General features: G+C 40.9%; 1 protein-coding gene across 1 annotated transcript; it reads right to left on the reverse strand.

Annotated features, from left to right (window-relative positions):
• Positions 1–877: 877 nt before the first annotated feature.
• LOC146613750 (complement factor H-related protein 1-like) lies at positions 878–17,957 on the reverse strand. The gene is made up of 7 exons (XM_085378574.1): positions 17,857–17,957; positions 17,598–17,777; positions 17,064–17,240; positions 16,815–16,981; positions 3,110–3,221; positions 2,851–3,021; positions 878–921 (listed from the first exon to the last, which is right to left on the reverse strand). Exons 1-7 carry the CDS (start codon positions 17,909–17,911, stop codon positions 878–880), a joined length of 906 nt encoding a protein of 301 aa, XP_085234700.1. The 5' UTR covers positions 17,912–17,957.
• Between the last annotated feature and the right edge of the window lie 3,389 nt (positions 17,958–21,346).

Raw genomic sequence — 21,346 nt, forward strand, 5'->3', positions numbered from 1 at the left:
ATGGTGCAGGATGCAGTTTAGTGTTGTCCTGTTGAAATATGCAAGGCCTTCCTTGCATATTTAAAAAGCGCTATACAAATACAGGCCATTTACCATTTACCTTCCCAGAAAAAGACCTATTCTGGGTGGGAGCATAAACCGCACTAAAACCTGTACATATGCAATGTTTTTGTGTTTTCAATGCTGTACAGTCATGTGAAAAAAAGAGTCTTCAGAGCACTATGTGGTTCTGTGAAGTACATCTATCAAAGCAGAGGTTTTGGCTTTTTGCAGGTCTAGAGCATTCAGGTGTGTGTTAACAGGAAGGCAACAGCGTGGTTTTTATAACATTACCGTAGGTGAATGTTGAAAAAGATTCACTGCATATGAGTGTAATGAAATGTGCAATAATCTTAATAATACACTTGTTTTGATATTTGGGAAATAATTGTGTTTTTAAACAGTAAAGAAAAGAAGAAGAAGGATTACTTCTTCTCATTTCTTTACTGTTTCCTATAGCTTCCTATAACGAGAACTGATTGATTTTAAATTGATGCTCTTCAGATATAAACACTAAAAACAAGAACAGTAAAGAGCAGCAGGAGTCTTTATGAGGAGGAGACTTTATTCAGTTCAGCTGTGTTTTTGTTTCATATATGAGCACACAAACCATTTTCTCTCACACTCTCAAAGATGAAAATGATGATGTGATCATATGTCAGGCGTCTCCTCTAAAAGCTCCAGGGTGGTGAGGAAATCCTCAGCTACAGCTGTGCTTTGCACCTCTGGTTAGAAGAAAATATGTTTTATGAATAAATTACGAGTGTAAAAAAATCAAGTTGTGATTCTGCATTTAAGCATCTTTAAATGACAGATCAGAGCAATAACAGCATTTCTTTTAAAGAGGAACACTCACCACTGCATGCTGTGCCCTGTTACAACCTGTAAACAGTGATGCAGAAGCTCAGTGTGAACACTTCAGTTACTTAACATTTGCAGATGAGGTGTGTTCAGTTTTCTACATGTCTACAAGCTGCTGACAGTTTTTATCAGGTTTAATATTTTGTTTAATCGACTTTACTGGGATACTGTTTAAATCACTGCATGAGGCAGAAGTTTCTATAGAAGTGGATATGGTTGTTTACTAAATAGTCCCCTGTGTTTACATGAGGCACAAAGTAAACAACATATTTATCAGCCTCATTAAAGGTGATCACACAGTAAACTCTGTTTAAAGCCTTTCTGCATATGTTAAAACCTTAAAGAGGAATTATAGATTTGATCAACTGGTCCATAAATGCAATTCACACTCTCCTTTCAATGAGAAGCCTGGGCTCGGGTGGGCCCGAGTGTCCTGGAGGGACGTTCCCCGCCGGATACACGATGGATGGGTGGAGGAACTAGAGGGTCGTGTGCCTGGCGGGACTGTCGATTGAGGACATTGAAGACATCTACCTTTTCGGAAGCATGATAACGGGGTTCTTGCTGATCGGAGCTGGCTTGGCCCTAGCTTATCGGAAATTGAAGAAAGCGGAAATGGCTGATCAAAACCCCACAAGGCTGCCCGCTGTGATTGAAACCGTGGCACAAGTTGTGACTTCTCAAAATGTGCTCATCAAACGCAGCATGGATAAGATCAAGAGAAGCTTGATGCTGTTGTGGGCACTTAGAGTATGCTCTTTGAGCGCAAAATTGATAACATCTCTGAGAAGCTCACGGCTCTCCAACGGGAGATTGAGAGACCAGTGACGGACATGCAGTTGTTTGCACTAAAGGAAACCACCATCATTTCATGCGTCTACCATATCGGTGCCAGCTGTGGCCTCACAGCTGGAGCTGAACATCAAAAACACTCTCTCTGATAACAGACTCTGTTTAGACTCTTCGTCCCCATCCCGTGTCCCGCATCTTGTATTCCAAACGACTTCGGATGCTTATCTCCAAGGCCGAGGTCAGACGGCGGGTCTGGGCCCAGCGCATGCTGCAGGACCTGATGCGCTGTCTACACTGGCTTACTCTCACCCCTTACCCACCCCTGTTGCTTGCCATGTGCTTCTATGGTGTATTACAATTCATGTGCTTTTGTGCTGAGGTGTTTTTTTCTGTTCTCAAACTGTTCTCCCCTCAGGAGCTCAGTCTGGGTGGAGCTTTTATGTCCTCCTCTTACTTCATGTTGTGTATTTTCGTTATTTTTCTTATCAGCCTACCGCTCTGACCTATCTCCCCAATGTGATGTTGTGTAAGTATGTTTGGTCGGAGGGTTCCTTTGTGAGTGCGCATGCCAACCAGCACGCTGCCTGCTGTAACCCATAATTTCCTTCAGGATTAATAAAGTATTTCTGATTCTGATTAAAGAGATACATATTAATAGAGTCTATAAGATCTATTGTGATTCCACTAGAAATTGCCAAGTGGAAATGCCAGGGATAATTTCAGGTTTAAAAGCAGATAGGAAAAAATATGTGTTAGTCATTTTAATAATTTCCACATCACAGGCATTAGGGAAGCTGTCAGGGCAGCAGCATACACTACAAGGTGTGACAGGTGCCTGTGCAGTACTTCTGGTGACAACAAATTAAGGTAGAAACAACGAATCAGTGAATCAGCAGAGTTGCTGCAGTTTTTTTCTGTGTGTTTAAAGGAGTTTAAAGTTGTAAAAGCTTGGTTGGATATGACGACACACAGAGACATTAAGTGCTCAGATCTTTTAAAATGTAGTTGTTATTAAAACGATTCATGTTCAGTTGTTTTATTTATTAAAAAGTTTTCTTTCTTATAGGTAATAAAAACGTGTTAACATGTAGGCAACACAGCACTGAAAACTTTTCTGACTGACACGTTCAAACATAGAGAGTTTACAGTAATACTTACATTCAGTTGCCTCCACTCTTCCATTGATGCATCGAACCTTAGAATAATGTTCAAACGACCAGCTGTGTGGTTTCACACACTCCACTCTCTCTTCCTTACCATTTTCTATGTGCACAGTTCCCACAGATATGTATGCAGGATTGTCATCGGTGTTGACAGCACAGAAGTTAGCTGGACACAAGAAACAACCATTAAATTAAAATTTCTCCCCAACGCTTTAAGAGATCCTTAAAAATGATTATCATTGATGTGTTTATACCTCTGCACTCAGGTAAGTCTGACCACATGCCACTGCTGATACACTTCACTCTTTCTGGACCCACTAATCTGTACAAACGTTGGCATCGGTATGTGTTACAGGAAAAATGATTCTATGTTTCTTTACCTTCTTTTAAATGTGCAAGCATGCCCTTTTGTCTATGGTTAGATTAGTTTAGAATGATCTTTTTAGACTTTCTCAGCAAAGACATACTGTTTTGGGACATATTGTTTTAGATTGTTTTATCTCTCACAGCTTTCTCCCAGCTCTCTGCTGACGAGACTAGCGCCACATATGGAGTTGTTTATTTTATCGGTTTTGTATTTTCTTATCCTGTTCTCACTGTCTTTCCTATAAAAAGTGCCCAGCCTCTGTACACGGGGTGAGTTGTTCTGAACAGCTTACCCGTGTGCACGTTAAAGCATAAAAAGTGATCTTGTCTCATTGTGTCTTTATTTCTCCTGGGTCTTTTACAGAGTTTTCCCCCAACATTTCTTGGTCCTTCGGAGCCGGAGCACCTCCATCGTGTCCCATCTCCGTGACCAGTCCACGTTGTTCGCCTGTCGACAGCCCACACACCAGGTGTGTGATAAAAGTCCAAGAGCGTTTAAATTCAGGTCTTGGCCAACGTCTTAGAAAGTGACCCACGGTGGTGGGACCCGATCGAGGTGGACCAGACCCGGCGACACTGACCAGGTAGATACAGACACACTGACACAATCTTGCGTAAAAGCGCGTTTTGAATTCAGGGAATTTAAAATAGCGGAAGTGGCTCGTCGACTGGGAGCTCTGGGAGCTCGTCGACTCGTAGCGTAGCTCGTCGGCTGGTAGCTCTGGGAGCTCGTCGACTCGTAGCTTTGGAGCTCTGGGTAGCTCCCCCAGCTGGGTCTAGACTGGGTCTAGGGAGTAAGTAGCTCTGGGAGCTCCCCTTATTTTAAGGGTTCCGGTCGCGCGCGCGTCGAAGCTGTGAATGTGAATGTGTGTGTGTGTATTGTTTTAATTAATGGAGCAAGCTGAATTTTCACGGTCCAATAAGAGACTGAGCTGCTCCTGTGTTTTTCTTTTACTGCTGTTCACTGACGTGCTGGTGAGTTGAGAGAACGGTCGAGTTCCGTCTCGTAAAGTTCACACCGCTTTCGGAACTAGTCCGAAAGTCGAAGGGCGTGTGAGCAACCACTCTCGTCTCTAATACCAGCGAAGGTGATAGCAGCTGTATTGTGTATATATTACTTAAACAAAAATAAGTAAATACATAAATAAGATGGGTAATCAAGCAAGTGAAATTAAAACTCACTCCTGCTGACGAGCAGTGGTGAGAAAAGAAAAGTCCAGACGCCGGACAAAAACAGTGTCTGTAAACTGAGAGATTTAAGAAAACAAAATATAAACAGTCAGAAGAACAGAATCCAACTGCCAGTTTAGTAAAACCAGAAGACGAGACACTGTGCAGTGCCCACAATCCTTTTAGTAAACCATCACTCATTCCTGCAGCCGCATCTGCAGCAACACCCATATCAGGAAGAACATAATAATCCCTTATTAAGTGAAAACTAGAGATCAAAGTAGTTTGAAGTAGTTTAAAAGGGTTGAAAACAGACCCCACTGAGTAGATATAAATATAAAAAGTACGAAATAAAGATGAACAAAGGGAAAGTTACAGTAGAAATTATCTTTAGAGTATTTGAAATTAATAATAGCAAGGATAACAACCTGTAAAGTGATATTAACAATGAAACACAGTTGGCATGATGACCATGCCTAGCATGTATAAAATGAATATAAAGCAAATAATTCACACGAAAATATTTTAATAAAATAAATAAAGTATATTAAGGCTGTGTCACTGTTCAGCCAAGGACAGTGTGTGAAAAAGTAACTGTCTCCACCTTGGGAAAAGGATGATTCTGCAGGTCATCTGAAGCCCTTGATGGATACAAAATGAAATATAAATAATATATTATAATAGAACTGCCTGGTCCGCCATGCAACAGAGAGAACAAATGTGACCGCAGATTGGATGAATTCTAAATTATCTGTTTGCTGAATAAGATGATCCTAACTAACAAATTGGCTCAGGAGTAGTATAATGGTACACACTAATAAAATATTATAATATGCTATTGCTGTTATATAAGACAAAGAGGATAATATTAACAATGACGTAATATTAATATGAAGAGGCACCTTAATCGGTTATGATGTGAGGTGGATAATTGTTAAGCAGTAGTCTGCATCAAGCTTAAGGTTTGCTGAAACTCAGTGTAATGACATGTGAGATGAAGACAATACGGAGAATAACTAAACTAATGAAGTGCATAGAGGCACTTGACCAGCTTGAAACTTATCATTCTAGAATGACACATTGCTGAGATATAGAGCACACCTATAATAACAACCAATAAGCAAAACCCTGTAGACAACAGCTAAAACTACAGGATTGAGAAGCTGAATTAAATATGTAGACACTGCTAAGCTGATGAGCATGTTACACATTTTCTTTTCTTTTTATTTATTTGTTTCTTTTAGAGCAGAAGCTGCTGTAACACACCCAAAGAAAGACTCTAGGTCTGACCAACCGTCTCAGTCGTGGGCAAAAAGATGTCAGTCAATAAAATTCTAAAAGATAATTTATTGACGAAAAATATATCAAGAGATAAAAGATAAAACAGTCCAGTGTCCCACTTAAGAATTGTATAAAAACACACAGTCCCAAGCAGAGATGGGCAGTAACGCGTTACTTGTAACGCGTTACTGTAATCTGATTACTTTTTTCAAGTAACGAGTAAAGTAAGGGATTACTATTGCAAAATCGGTAATTAGATTACCGTTACTTTCCCGTAGGAACGCTGCGTTACTGCGTTACTAAAACCGTGATTTTTTTTGCGAGAATGTCTCATGACAGTGACGTAAGCAAGTGCGACGTTGGTGACAGCAGCTGTGTGCAGATCAACAATGGATAATATATCGAGTGCGGGAGAGAGTATGAGCGTGCAGCGTTTAAAGCGTGGAAGTACTGACCTTACTTTGAGTTTGATTCCATAAAAAGTGACAAAAACATTAGCGTCCATCGTGCGTGGGAAGAAAACTTTTTACAGCGAAAAAAACCCCTAAACTTCCGAGCAAGCACCGAGTAGCTACGACGTGATGGGAAACTCACAGAGACACTCGCGCGGATTCTTCAACTGACCGCAGCACACCTACACCAGGGTAACCCTCCGCCTACCCTGCTCCTGCTTTACAGGTGAAAATAGAGCAAAAGGACCGCTGAGTCTTTGACTTTATTTATTTTCTGCTGTGTTTTACTTGCATCTGTTTGAAAGAGTGAGTGAAAACACAAAAAATATTTTATTTTATGTGCTGGAATGTGTAGAAAATAGGTTTAAATGTTAAACTAATTTATTCAAGTCAGAGAATGTTGCATATAATTAAATGTTTTGCTTGATGCATAAAGTTAAAAGATTAAAACTGATAAAACAAGTTAAAAAAAAGAGACTTTTCCATTTGATTACATTTTGTATGATGGATTATGTAGAAAAAGTAGAATTGGGCTGAAAGATCTATCACTTTATCACCTCTTCAGGTTGTAAATCGTGTTTTTAAAAAGTAACTAAGTAACTAAGTAACTAAGTAATTAATTACTTTTGAAAATAAGTAATCAGTAAAGTAACGGGATTACTTTTTGGGGGGAGTAATCAGTAATTAATTACTGATTACTTTTTTCAAGTAACTTGACCAACACTGGTCCCAAGGCCAGAGACAGCTATGACACACGGCCAAGTTGCACTCCACATGTTGCCTTTAACAGGGTTAGAAGTTGTCCTTGGAGACCCACCACCCTGCAAGCATATAGTCAGTGGTCACTCAAGCCTCTGCAACCCAGCTGCCTTTAGGCTGTGGCATATAATAGGCCCTGGACTGCACAGAGAGACAAAACGATAGTGATGGGACGTTCTGTATCGAGGCTTCGGAGCGTGTGTCGAGTAATGGAGGGGGCGTTTCCGCGAAGCGCGTATCGAGGCTTGCTTCATTTATGGGAGGAGCTGAAAATGATGACGTCCGAAGCCTCGCTGCCCGGCTGTACCACGTGACTGGTTCATGAAGTGGTTCGAACTTTGCCGCGAGATATGACAGCGATATAAACCCCTCAGACTTCATTCAAAAATGTGGGTGTTTGATGGAGAGTTGCGGTTAGTGAGAGTTTGGAGACCGTTTGGAGGTTTATGAGAGTGAGGAAAGTCAGGAGAGAATGGAGCCAGCTAAGAAGAGGAGGATGTCCTCCCCTGTGTGGGAACATTTTGATCTTATTCCTCCCAACAAGGTATGTAAATTTCTACAGAAGATGTATTTTCATGATACTGATGGTGCAATACAATTTATGTTGAGCTGTCTTGACTTTTGTACAAGGTGAAGTGTTTGCTATGTGCCAGGGAGCTGGGATATGACAACAACAACACCTCATCCATGCTTAGGCACTACAGAGCTTTGCATGAGAATAAGGGGGACACCGATTGTGGAGCAAGACCAGGTGAGCCATCAAATGCAATGATAATATAGGATGCAGTAATGTTACTAAATGATATAACAATATTATACAACTGTTATAAGTTACGTGTGTGATATTTATATTTGTGCTTTATCTTTATTGTCTTTCCTCAGGAGAACAATCTCAAATAGATGAAGACCTGGTCAGCATGGTGATTGAGGACTCCCAGCTATTTAGCATTGTGGAGGACAAAGGATTCAAAAGATTTGTTAAATCATTAAATCCTAGCTATGTTCTCCCCACTAAAAAGGTCATAAAAGCAGTGAAAATTTAGTTTTTACAGAATAAAATGTGAACAGGCAGGACTGAGGCTCAAAGCCTCAGTGTGTAGCTGTCCATACCTCAACGTTACAAAAGCACAACTACTGTCCACACCCCAACCACACCTCACCTCACAGTAAATGATCATTTCCATTTCAAGCATTTCCAAATAATCATTTCCCATACTGCCACTATAAATATACACAGTATACTGCCATCACTACAATATACATGTTTTACACACTCCTTTTGTTGTTGACATTTACAGGCTGTGTGCAAAATGCCACACTCTTCAAATTCATGCCAGCTATTATTTTTACGTCCAGTAGGTGTCCTGCTAGAGCAAATGAAGCTTCATGAAGCTTCGCGTTGGGGTGAACCAATTGGATGAAAAGCTTCAGTGCTTCATGGGGCTTCATCTGCCCATCACTACAAAACGACACACTTAATATAAAATTCATAGCGCAAAACCCATCCATCCCAAACATATCTGATTTCATCACATTACATACCTGCACAGAGAGACAAAACAAAACAGCAGTGGTTGTAGTGTGGGCTATAAGTAGACCAGTGTATCAGTGCAATCAAGTACACCTGCCTCTAATTAGTCCAACCTCATTCCAGCCATTGGCTCACCAAAAATGTGACACACACAAAACCACTCCCAACCCAGTGCAACTTCACACAATAATATGGAGCTGAATTAACACAGGCACATTAGTCTACCATATTACAAGCTGCATGCTATTAAAAGCCAACATATGCAGACTTCTGCCTTGTTCGGATGGCAGCATTTTTTTTTTCTTTTTCTTTTGTGTCCTGACACGTTTATGTTTTTTGTTTTTGTTTGATTATTTTGTTGGTTTTGGAAACGAATTTAAACAAACTTGTGACAATACTTGAGAGTCACAATGACACATAGTGATTAGGCATATGATTGAAAAATGCCTAGGTTTAGAGCTGTGAGCTATGAGCTGTGAGGAATGCAAAGTTAAATATATATATATTTGTATAAATGGGAAACAACCCTAACTTGAAAGTTTGAAATGTGTGAGATCCATGAATTGTTTGAAGAACTAGAAATTATCTAAAAATGCCTTAAGTGAAAATGTAGAGTTGCATCTATTCTCCCAAACCAAAAAAAAAAAAAAAAAAAAAGGAGAAGAAGCATTCTGTAACTTAGAAATAAGGCTGACGTGTTGACAACAGACTAAAACACTAATTCGCAGGTGGCTATCAGGAACAGAGAGGCGAGCAAAGTCACAAACACCAAGGCTGCAGACAGCCACGCAGCAACAGCAGATAACATAGAGACAACGCCTGCTAGAACCGTGGAGAGGAAGGTCACTTCCCACGAGATTGTAGGAGTAGGCCACAGAGAAATAATGCAAAACAGTTTTGAGGCAGCCACTTAAACTGACAGTTTTCAAAGGACAAATTAGTTGTAAAGTCAGCTTCAGGCCACACAACTGTACAACAATTAACTGCCCCTTTAGAACTAGTACATACAGCAAGTGGCCGCAGGTGCTTTATTAAATGCATATGACCCGTCGTGTCCAGTAACTTTGCTAGGTAGAGACGCTCTGACAAAACTTAAGATAGCAGTCATGCCATTCTTTTCTGGTATTAGCATTTGACCTTACAGCACAGGCCGAAATTGTGTAGGTTACGCAGTAACCACAGATAGTAAAATAATAGAAGCAAAACCATTTTCTTCTTCATGTTCTGCACAGAGCGCTGAGCTGATAGCTGTGATACGCGAAAGCTAAATACACAAAGACAAACTAATAAACATACATACAGACAGCCAGTATGTTTTCTCTGCTGTGCATCATTTTGCAAAAAATTTGGCATAACAGAGGAATGATTACACCAACTGGAAAACCGGTTCACCATGCCAACCTCTTACAACGCCTACTGACTCTTTCATTACTACAGGCAACAATTTTGCTGACAGAGCAGCAAAACAGGCGGCACAAACGGCAAACATCGCATTGATGGCAGTAAACACACATCAGATTCCACTGGATGTGTTGCAAAATGAACAAAAAGCAGCAAGCACAGCAGAGCAGGCAAAATGGCTAAAACACGGTGCAGTTCTGACAAACGACTTAATGATGTGTTATGGCAAGCCAGTGTTGCCAAAAATTCCTCCACAAAATGGCGGCATTAGTGACTCATGGCTGTACGCATTTGTCATCGGGGGGGAATGACCTGTATTGTCAACTCTCATTTCTACACTATAAATTTTGAATCTTCAGCAAAACAATTTGTCAGAACGTGCATGACGTGTCAAAAATATAATGCTCAAGGTAATCTGCGACCAAAAAGAGGCCGTTTTCCCACTCCACCTTATCCTTTTCACACAATTCATATGGATTTTATTGAGCTAAGCGAATGCCAAGGGTAAAAATACGCCCTAGTGGTAATAGACGTGTTCTCAAAATGGCCGGAAATCTATCCAGTGAAAAAGGCAGATGCAATTTCAATAGCAAAGTGCCTGTGCAATCACTTCATACCCACATATGGCATCCCAGCTTTGATAAGATCAGACAACGGCACTCATTTTGTAAATGATGTCATCACTAAGGTCTCTGAAGCACTCGGTTTCAGCATAAAACACCACTGTGCTTATCACCCTCAGAGCGCAGGCCTTGTAGAGAGAACTAACGGCACTATAAAACAAAGGCTCAGGAAATGCATGGCAGAAACAGGAAGGCCGTGGCCTGAATGTTTGGGTTTAGTGAAAATGTGGATGCGCTTAACACAAGGCTCCCATAAACTAACTCCATTTGAAATCATTCATGGCAGGCCGTTCCCACTGCCAATCACCAGTCAACCAATAGACAAAGCAATCAGAGAAAACACATTAGGAGAATGGATGTCTAAGCTATTGGAAAACAAAGAGATCATTGTACATAATCAACAACCTGATGATGTTTCTCCAGTGTCTTGCAGACTAAAGCCCGGTGACTGGGTTCTGATCAAGGTGCTCCAAAGGAAAAACTGGAGCACACCCAGGTGGGAGGGGCCATACCAAGTCCTCCTCACTACACCGACCGCTTGCAAAATTGCGGAACGACCATCCTGGATCCATCAGAGTCACTGCAGGCGAGTAAGTGAAGCCATCTAAACACAGCTGACAGCAGGCTTGCCCACTTGTTGTGATCTCGCCCGGTGGAGGGGTCAGCTTTCCTGGCCGGGGGGTCTATTCGCGACAGGAGGGTGTGTCCCGTCGTCATGAGGTGGTGGCTCTTAATAACTGCAGCGGCCCTGACCATGGCCGGGCTCCTCATCTTTGCTTCCGTGAGGGACAACAAGTCACGCAATATGAAGAAAAGGCAGACACTGTATGACAAAGGACAGTACACCGAGTTTCCCCATGGCTACGCCACTAACTTTTGGTGGCAGTTTATGAACACTACAGCATACCTGAAGATCACAGTTGGTGTCTGTTGGGCCTGGCAACACATCCAGGCTACGGTACTCTTTGGTCCAAGGCCAACTACAGCATCCCAGCAAAAGCAACCTGGAGGTCATCATCACCCACAAATGTGAACTGTTCCGGACAGACCTACCTACTGACCTGGCCCCAAGTCTCAGACCCACTGCCTGATGTAATTCTACTAAACAGACTGAACGCAGCGCAACTGCCAGTATGTGTGATGAACAATCGATCGCGGGCAGTGGGGGAGCTGCCTACTCACCTATCTACCGGATGCCGCTACAAACAAAGACTCAGTACCAGACAGGATGTGCACGGACGGCACCAAGCAGTAAAGGAACCAGAGTTTCGCATCTGAGGAGGAGTGAAATTCTTACAGAGCTTGATCCCCGGCATTGGAGCTGCCGAGGTGCGGGATCATGTGGAGATCAACCGATATGCTCTGCTACGACGCATCAACTTTGACAAAGACCCTGGGACCGGCTTTAGCAGGAGAACAGAAGGCCATCAGAACGATGGTGTTGCAGAACAGACTGACACTAGACCTGCTAACAGCATCACAAGGAGGAGTTTGTAAGCGGAGACATTTATGAAGCTTTGCAGAATTTGACCATTCTGCAGAAATATGTCACTGACCACACATCTGGAGCAGCTACACCGCCATGTCTAAGAGCAATGATTTCAAAGATGATAACAACTACAATGACTGCTTATGTTGCCGTACCTCAAGAAGACCAGCATCCCGTTGCAATTCTGTTAGAGGAGAACTTGTAATAACTGCTAATGAATGACGTGGTGTTTAAAAATGACTTGTCAAGTGATCATGATATGATTAACACATTAGTAGGTTATGCAGGTTTTAAAATATAAGGTTTTCATCCTTTTATTTTTTTTGAAGTTTTCATTTTAAATATGAAGTTTTCATCCTTTTATTTTTTTTGAAGTTTTCATCTTAAATATGAAGTTTTCATCATTTTACATATAAAGTTTTCATTTTAAATATTAGGTTTTCATCATTTTTAAATACAAAGTTTTCATTTTAGTTTTCATCCTTTTATTTTTTGTAGTTTTCGTTTTAAAATACAAGGTTTTTATCCTTTATTTTTGTAGTTTAGTTTTCTTATTTTCTCTTGTTTATTACTATGATTTTCTTTGTTCTTTTTATTATTTTATTTTGTTTTATTCTTTAAACCAAATGATTTCCATTTCTGCTATGCTGACATTTTGAAAATTAAAAAATTGCTTAAGATACTTAATAAATAACCTTCACAGACAATTGTTATATACATTTAAAATAAGTTAAAACAGGAGGGAATGTTACAGGAAAAATGATTCTATGTTTCTTTACCTTCTTTTAAATGTGCAAGCATGCCCTTTTGTCTATGGTTAGATTAGTTTAGAATGATCTTTTTAGACTTTCTCAGCAAAGACATACTGTTTTGGGACATATTGTTTTAGATTGTTTTATCTCTCACAGCTTTCTCCCAGCTCTCTGCTGACGAGACTAGCGCCACATATGGAGTTGTTTATTTTATCTGTTTTGTATTTTCTTATCCTGTTCTCACTGTCTTTCCTATAAAAAGTGCCCAGCCTCTGTACACGGGGTGAGTTGTTCTGAACAGCTTACCCGTGTGCACGTTAAAGCATAAAAAGTGATCTTGTCTCATTGTGTCTTTATTTCTCCTGGGTCTTTTACAGAGTTTTCCCCCAACAGTATGTCAAATGGTATTGTGAAGTTTGCTGAGCAACAGCATTTTCAATAACAGGGAAGTTTCCGCAATTTTGAACTGAAATGAAAACGCAGGAATATTTCTGAAAACATACCAAACTGTCGCTGAGGTAATGCACTTAACATTCTGATTTGTCAGCATCAATAAATTCAAGGAGAAAATAATGTACTTATTTACTTGTTGTATAACGAAGACGTGTGTCTCCCTCATTTGAAGATCCTGAAAGATACAAAACAGTTATTTTGCTTTCTTTCTTTTTTTTTGCCTGTCCCATTTGGATCATTAACTATCAGAATTGTTGTCTGAAGGCCAAGAAAGATGCCAAGCGGATTTACTTTACCAAGTGGATCGTCATGGCTTTGCCATATTGGTCCATTTGACTGACCTTTATTATAATTATGTATTTATTTGATTTGATTTTCGGTTGTTACAGACGGGACAGACATGACTGGGGGATAGGACAGGGAGAGAGAATGAAAGAAAGAGAGAGAGAGAGAAAGAAAAATAGAGGAGAGAAGAGATGGTGAGAAAGGGGGGAAGAAGAAAAAAAGAAAAACCAAACAAAACACCTGGATCACCTGTATGGAGATAAAAAACAAAAAACAGAAGAGACAACAAACAAAACAGAGCAACATAATAAATACAACACCATCACAATAAACTAGCTAACAGTAGATACTAAATATTACATGTTATTGTGCAGTACGCAAGATCGACAGTGCACAATGTGCTTTGAGGTAGCAGCCAAGAAAGGTGTAGTTTGTGTTTGTGAACACCCGTGTGTACACCTGTGTGCACACCTGTGTGGATCAGCACGCTTGTAGAGAGATCACATCACTTCTTCACTTCCTGCCACCATCGACTCACTTCAGTTTGCTTACCGGACTAATCGTTCCACAGACGATGCCATATCTCACCTGCTCCACACATCCCTGAGTCACCTGGACACTGGCAGAGGGAATTATGTTAGGATGCTGTTCGTGGACTACAGTTCAGCATTCAACACAATAATTCCCTCTAAACTTTTCACCAAGTTGACGGATCTAGGACTCAGCTCATCACTGTGTCAGTGGATCCTCAACTTCCTCACAGACAGACCCCAATCAGTGAGGGTGGGAAAACAAGTCTCCCCCTCCATCTCACTCAGCACTGGAGTGCCTCAGGGCTGTGTTTTAAGCCCCCTGCTGTACTCACTGTACACTTATGACTGTGTAGCCACATCCGACACCACCTCCATTGTCAAGTTTGCTGACGACACTGCTGTTGTGGGCCTGGTCTCCGACAACATCGAGACGGCCTACCTGGAGGAGATTAGGAACCTGGAGACCTGGTGCCAGGAGAATAACCTCCTCCTAAACATCAGCAAGACTTAGGAGCTGATCGTGGACTTCACTACAAAGCAGGCGAGGAATTACAAACCCCTCATCATCAGTGGCACGCCAGTGGAGAGAGTGGACAGTTTCCGATACCTGGGTGTCCACATCACTCAGGACCTGTCATGGTCCTGCCACATCAACACCCTGGTTAAGAAAGCCCGTCAGCGTCTCTTCTTCCTCAGAAGACTTAGAGACTTCCATCTGCCACTGAAGGTGCTCAAGAACTTCTACTCCTGCACCATCGAGAGCGTCCTGACGGCAAACATCTGCACCTGGTTTGGGAACAGCACCAAGCAGGACAGACGAGATCTGCAAAGGGTGGTGCGCTCGGCAGAACGCATCATTCAATCAGAGCTCCCTGACCTGCTGTCCATCTACACCAAGCGGTGCAAGTCCAAAGCTAGGAAGATTATGATGGACCTCTCCCATCCCAACAATGGACTCTTCTCACTGTTGAGGTCTGGGAAGCGCTTCCGCTCCCTTAAGGCCAAAACAGAGAGAATGAGGAGGAGCTTCTTCCCCCAGGCTATTCGGGCCCTGAACCAGGTGTAGGACTGGACTCTCCCACACACGTCACTATAAGACTGGACTCTCACACACGTCACCACACGCACCACCACACATTTCCTATAATCCTATAATTCCTATAATTTATAATCTTTATAATCTCTTCTGCTATTTGCACATTCTTTACTGTAAATTCCTAAGTTAATTTGTAAATTTTGTAGTAAACTGTAAATTGTAAATATTGTAAAACTTTCTTCTGTCATTTAATGGTCGGGCATTGTACAGCTACAAGCATTTCACCCCCATGTCATACTGTGTATGGTTGTGTGTGTGTGTGACAAATAAAATTTGAATTTGAATTTGTATTCAAAAGGTTTCTCCATGTAATGATCTGCTAGAGAGTGTGGGGAGCCACAGCCCCGTCCCCCAGGGCATGAAGCAGGTATGGAGGAGATCCAGGCCCCAGAGTACGAGGACCCAAGGAGGACCACCACGGGGGCAACCGCGCCACCCTCCTGGGAAGAGCTGAGGAGAGCCCCAAACGACAGGTCACCCAGCAGCCACGGAGCAGAGGCCAGAGGGGCTTGCAGTGATGTGCACGCGGGCTCTGCTGGCAGCCAGCTGTGCCAGAGAGGACCGAGCCTCAGGCCCAGCTGGGTCACAGGTGCCAGGCCCCGCCAATCGGCCACCAGGAGTGAGTTGGTACATACATGTGCTCCCAGCGCCAGACACCAAGAACCACCAACACACCAACGTCTGAGGGCATCAGCCACTGGTAGGGAGTGTGGTGAGGGGAGATAGGCCTCCATACCTCGGAGAGCCTGAGATGTTCCCAGAGAGGTGGAGTCTAAGACCCAAGCTGACATATAGACACAGATGAACAGGCGCACGCAGACACAAACGTGCATTCCCACCCCCATATACACAAACAAATACTCGGCACTCACCCGACGTGGAGACAGACACAAATAGACACTGTACACACATTCACACTCCCCAAACATACTCTATATATCCCAGGTCCGGGTACCCCTGCCCCCAGAGGGGCAAACCATACCCAGGAGATGTAACCCTTCTCTCTGGGGTGGAGGCAAGCAGACCACCTCCTTATCTGCAGTAGCAGGGAGGCCCCGCATCCCAGACCCCTCACCGGGGCATAACCCCCATGCACCCACCCACCCACAACCCCAGCAACACAACTACCAGGACCCGAGCCCCCAAGGCCCAGCTAGAGCCCCAGTCCCGGGGGTGGAGCACACCCAGACCCCCAAGCCTCCACGCCTGTCCCGAACCCACCCAGGGGCAGCCAGGCTACCAGGCCAGTAACCAACGTCCGCCAGCACAGACCATCCCCCATCTCCTCTGTACGCAGCCACAAGGAAAACACCATCTAAGAGCCACCAGAGCCCCTAACCAGGTCATAGCTTTGAGAAGTTTTCATTAATTTAAAAAACTCAGAATATGTCAACGTTTTCTCTTTCAGTCTTTCAAAAAATTATGATAATTTTCAATGAAATTATTGTTTTTTTAATGTTTTAGGATTATATTTATATATTTACTTTTTAAAACTTTGATTATTAGCAGCAGAACAGGATGTAAACATGACACATTCTGCATCTGCAGACTACAGAGTTCAAATGTTTATTATTTTTCTGAACACTTGATGATTTCCACCAATCATATTCATGCACTGGTGCATTTACTTCCTGGATTATGTTCTATATTCCTTCAAGTGTCATGTGATTAGTTGTTTTTAAACTTACTGTGGATTATTGCCAAATAAGAAAAAGTAAATACATAAATGCAGATCTCATTAAACAGTCAGCTTACTGCATGTTGGCACTGGTGTCCAGTTTCTCTGTATACAAACAGATTTCTTGGTGTGTGCAGTGTATCCGTCTTCACACTCATACTGCACTTCTGAACCTGCTGCAAACACTTCCTGGTACCTCTGATTAATGATGACTGCATGGGGGATTTTAGGAGGTGCACTGCATGCACTCATACTTCCTGTAAAAATAAAAAGTCATGAATAGAAGCAGAAAAAAAAGTGTTGAACAGCTAACTGGAGTCAAACATGTAGCAGACTTACTCTCACAGACTGGTGCAGAGGACCATTTTCCATTTCCACAGGTAATGGTGGTGAACTGGTTTTGGTGCTCAAATCCTCCATCGCATGTTATCATTAGTATACTTCCATCCACATACCAGCCGTATACCAGCCGGTACTTTCCATTGGGAATAGTTGGTGGAAGGCAGCTGCTTTCATCTGAGGAAAAACAGACCAGAGTCACCATCAACACTTTGTGAATAGTTATTTCAAGGAATTACTGTAAGATATTTTTTTATTTTTCCTTGTGGGAGACTGAAATTCCTGATTTGTAATTCTTTAAAACTACTATAAATAAATTTTTTTGCACTTGGCACAAAAACATTAAATTAAACTTCACCATCCTGCTATTGGATTTTATTGCTTTTTATATTTATTTACTGAAACAATCAGATTTCATTGTTCTTTTTCTCAGATGAGTCTATTTATTAGCAAATCTAAACTAATTACATTTTTTAAGAACAGAATTTATATTGAAGCTTTAAAGCACATTCACCATTCCCAGGACTGACCTACCTATACATTGTGGTTCATGAGACCATTTCCCACGTTCACAGGTACTGGTTGCCCACCAACCCTCCACTACAGGTTTATATCCGTTATCACAGGAATAAGTGATCGTGGTTCTGTCAGAGTAAGTCTCTTGTCTGGGGAGAAAGTTACCATGAACCAGTCTGGGAGAATCACAACCCTGTGCTGAAACAATAAAAAATGTTTTTAAAAATCCCACATAAGTCTCACATTTACAAACTATAACAGAATTGAATCTTCTTACCTTGAAGTAATCCAGGAAACAAAACGAGGACAAATCCAAGAGTCCTGAGACACATTTTGCAGCAATGAAAGCACGATGTGAAGGCAGAGTAAAGAGCCGTGTTCTGCTGGACGAGTTAATAATTGTTGGGAATTTCCCCCAAAGAACTAAGAAGTCAGGACACAGTAAACATTGCGCTGAGTAACTCTGGCTCTGGTCCATATTTCTCAGACATGTTGTATAAATAAACTATTGCTGTGAATAGATTAAAAAAATGTAACTAGAGTTTTTTTTATTGGTTTGGCGCAGTTTTCACAAGCAATTGGTACATTTTCAAAACTCTTAGTACTTATATCACAACAGATCATCAAAAGTGCTCCTTTTTCAAACATTTCAGCATATTTTCAATTGTGTTAGTACAATACACATAATGACAAAATATCCTTTTCACTACACACACTTCTTCAAGCCATGTGTGAAGCTTGTGGTGATATAACTGCTGAGCAATGTCAAGCCTGGATTCGTCTTGCCAGGAGATTTTTCCCACAGTGCCTGAACAATGAAGACATCCACTGGGATGTTGATGAAAACTTATGGCCCAATGTTAATGACCGGCTTGATTAATTGTATAAAAGTGATAAAAATAAAATAAATATATTGTGCTTATGTAAATGACTTGTTTTTTTTCTCCCTTTTTCGTGTGTGTGTGTGTGTATATGTGTATATATACATACACATATACATACATACATACATACATACATACATACATACATATATATATATATATAAACATATATATATATATATATATATATATACAGTGGGGCAAAAAAGTATTTAGTCAGCCACCGATTGTGCAAGTTCCCCCACTTAAAATGTTGACAGAGGTCAGTAATTTGCACCAGAGGTACACTTCAACTGTGAGAGACAGAATGTGGAAAAAAAAATCCATGAATTCACATGGTAGGATTTGTAAAGAATTTATTCGTAAATTAGGGTGGAAAATAAGTATTTGGTCACCTCAAACAAGGAAAATCTCTGGCTCTCACAGACCAAACCAATTAAAAAAAACTAATCCCACAATTTTCTGTAATTAATCGCAATTACTTGATCAATAGCCTGGCCACAATTACATTTTCTTCAACTTTATATTTAAACTTGTAACTAAAATTCATGCACTAATGAAGTAAATGGAGAATAAACACAAAGAATGTATGCTTAAATTCAAAGAGAATTTGTATAGTTTTCTTCAATCTTTTACAGTTTTTTTTAATTGGTTGGTACTATTTTCATAACTAAAGTGTGCATTTTCAAATCTCTCAGTACAAAACTCACATTTGATCACATTTGTAACACCACTAGTCATTCTTTCAAATCTGATGTCATGATTTCATTGTATTTGCACATATTTTCATTCCACTTAATCATTGTTTCAGAACATATGATCATTGTGATATATTTTGAGAACATTTGCTTTAATCACCCAAACAAAACAGTAAGATCTTTTTTCAACTTAGTACTTTTACCAATCATTTCATTCAGGAGCAAATAATACAAGGTAAGCGTTTCAAATTGTCCTTGGTGATGAATGAGTGTAACTGAACTGTAAAACTTCACACAGAAAATTTTACACTTATGTTCAGACATAAAAAAAAAATTATACACACACGAAAAAGGGAGAAAAAAACCAAGTAATTTACATAAGCAAAATATATTTTTATTTATTTTTAATCACTTTTACACAATTAATCAAGCCGGTCATTAACATTGGGCCATAAAGTTTCATCAACATCACAGTGGATGTCTTCGTTGTTCAGGCACTGTGGGAAAAATCTCCTGGCATGACGAATCCAGGCTTGACATTGCTCAGCAGTTATATCACCACAAGCTTCACACATGGCTTGAAGAAGGGAGACATGCTCATGGGGATGGCGATCATACACCTTCCACCTCCATGTAGAGAAGAATTCCTCAATTGGGTTGAGGAAAGGGGATTAAGGTGGAAGATAGAGGGTCATGAAGCGAGGATGTGTTTGAAACCATTCCTGAACCAGCTGTGCATGGTGGAAGCTGACATTGTCCCACCCCACACAACAACATAGACGATGTCTTCTCCCTGACAGGCCTGCTCCAGTTCATTTAAAAAAAAAAACTATCAGGTGTTCAGTGTTGTATGACCCTAGAACTGGTCTACAGCCTACCACACCATCTTCAGATATAGCTGCACACATAGAGATGTTTCCCCCACGTTGTCCAGGGACTTGGATGGTAGCCCTTTGTCCAATAAGGTTACGTCCTCTGCGTCTAGTTTTTGCCAGATTGAAACCGGCCGCATCAACAAAAATATACTTGTGATGATTCACAGCAGCGTCCAGCTCCATCACCCTCTAAAATGATAATTTAGTTAGTTTTTTTAGCCGCATGTCATTCCTTGCCCTGACCATTTCCACCACAGCCAACTCCTGTTGGTCAGTCAAAACACGTGGGCGACCACCACCAGGTTGTCTCCTGTTAATTCTGAGGACAATCATATACTGTGAATATTGAAGTATTACAAATTACATTACTGTAAACTGACAATTACATGTTGTTCATCTATACAATAGAGTACTATATTTTAGAAGTGAAGTTGCTATAGCAGACATATCGGTTTTCTTGGTGAAAAGTTCTGATGATAGAGCTGACAGTTGACCTTTGTAAATTAGGCTGTACCAACCTGGCAGCCTCAGCCATGGTAAAGCCTCTGTTAACCACATGGTCAACAATGATGGCCCGGACTTCATTAGAGATGATGGTGCGTTGTCTTCTGCCTACATTTCTCTGAAGACCACCTCTCTGTCGAGGAGCATCACCACCTCTTCGATGAAGGTTTCCTCTCCCTACGAGTCTATCCTGCTCCATATTTGAACAGTGCAAAGTCTCAAACACAGTTCTACTTATATGGTAACTAATTGTGATCATCAAGGGGAAACAATTAGCAATTATAGTGTTTCTAGATTGAAAGCTCTTGCAGCAATGTGTAACTTATGTGTAACTTACAAATGACCAGACAACAATCAGTCAAGTTGAAAATCCATGGACATAATGAATGATTCATTGATTAAACATTAAGATCAGTTGAATTAAATGACAGACAAATGTATTAAACTGAATAATAAGAGATGCAAATCAAAAATTTTATAGTGATAACATTTTGAAAGGCAGTAACTGTGAACGAAACATTTATTTAGATGAAACACTTATTTTGTGTAGTGAAAAGGATATTTTGTCATTATGTGTATTGTACTGACACAATTGAAAATATGCTGAAATGTTTGAAAAAGGAGCACTTTTGATGATCTGTTGTGATATAAGTACTAAGAGTTTTGAAAATGTACCATTTGCTTGTGAAAACTGCGCCAAACCAATAAAAGAAAACTGTAGCACAGGTTCTCGCCTGTGGAATACAACTTTTAAAAACAAAAACAAAAAAACTATATACTAATAGGTTAGTTTACACTAATATATA

The sequence above is a fragment of the Diplotaxodon limnothrissa genome, linkage group LG18 (genome assembly GCF_057381915.1).
Source record: "Diplotaxodon limnothrissa isolate DT_005_m linkage group LG18, D_limnothrissa_male_GT1.1, whole genome shotgun sequence".
In the NCBI taxonomy this organism is placed as follows: domain Eukaryota; kingdom Metazoa; phylum Chordata; class Actinopteri; order Cichliformes; family Cichlidae; genus Diplotaxodon; species Diplotaxodon limnothrissa.

Excerpts from the sequence above, each read along its gene's own strand:
- LOC146613750 (XM_085378574.1), bottom strand. The coding sequence starts at position 17,911 with ATGTGTCTCAGGACTCTTGGATTTGTCCTCGTTTTGTTTCCTGGATTA. Across the intron at positions 17,778-17,856 it reads GTTTCCTGGATTACTTCAAG|CACAGGGTTGTGATTCTCCC; the intron begins GTAAGAAGATTC and ends TTATTGTTTCAG. Across the intron at positions 922-2,850 it reads AAGAGTGGAGGCAACTGAAT|GTTGTAACAGGGCACAGCAT; the intron begins GTAAGTATTACT and ends CACTGTTTACAG.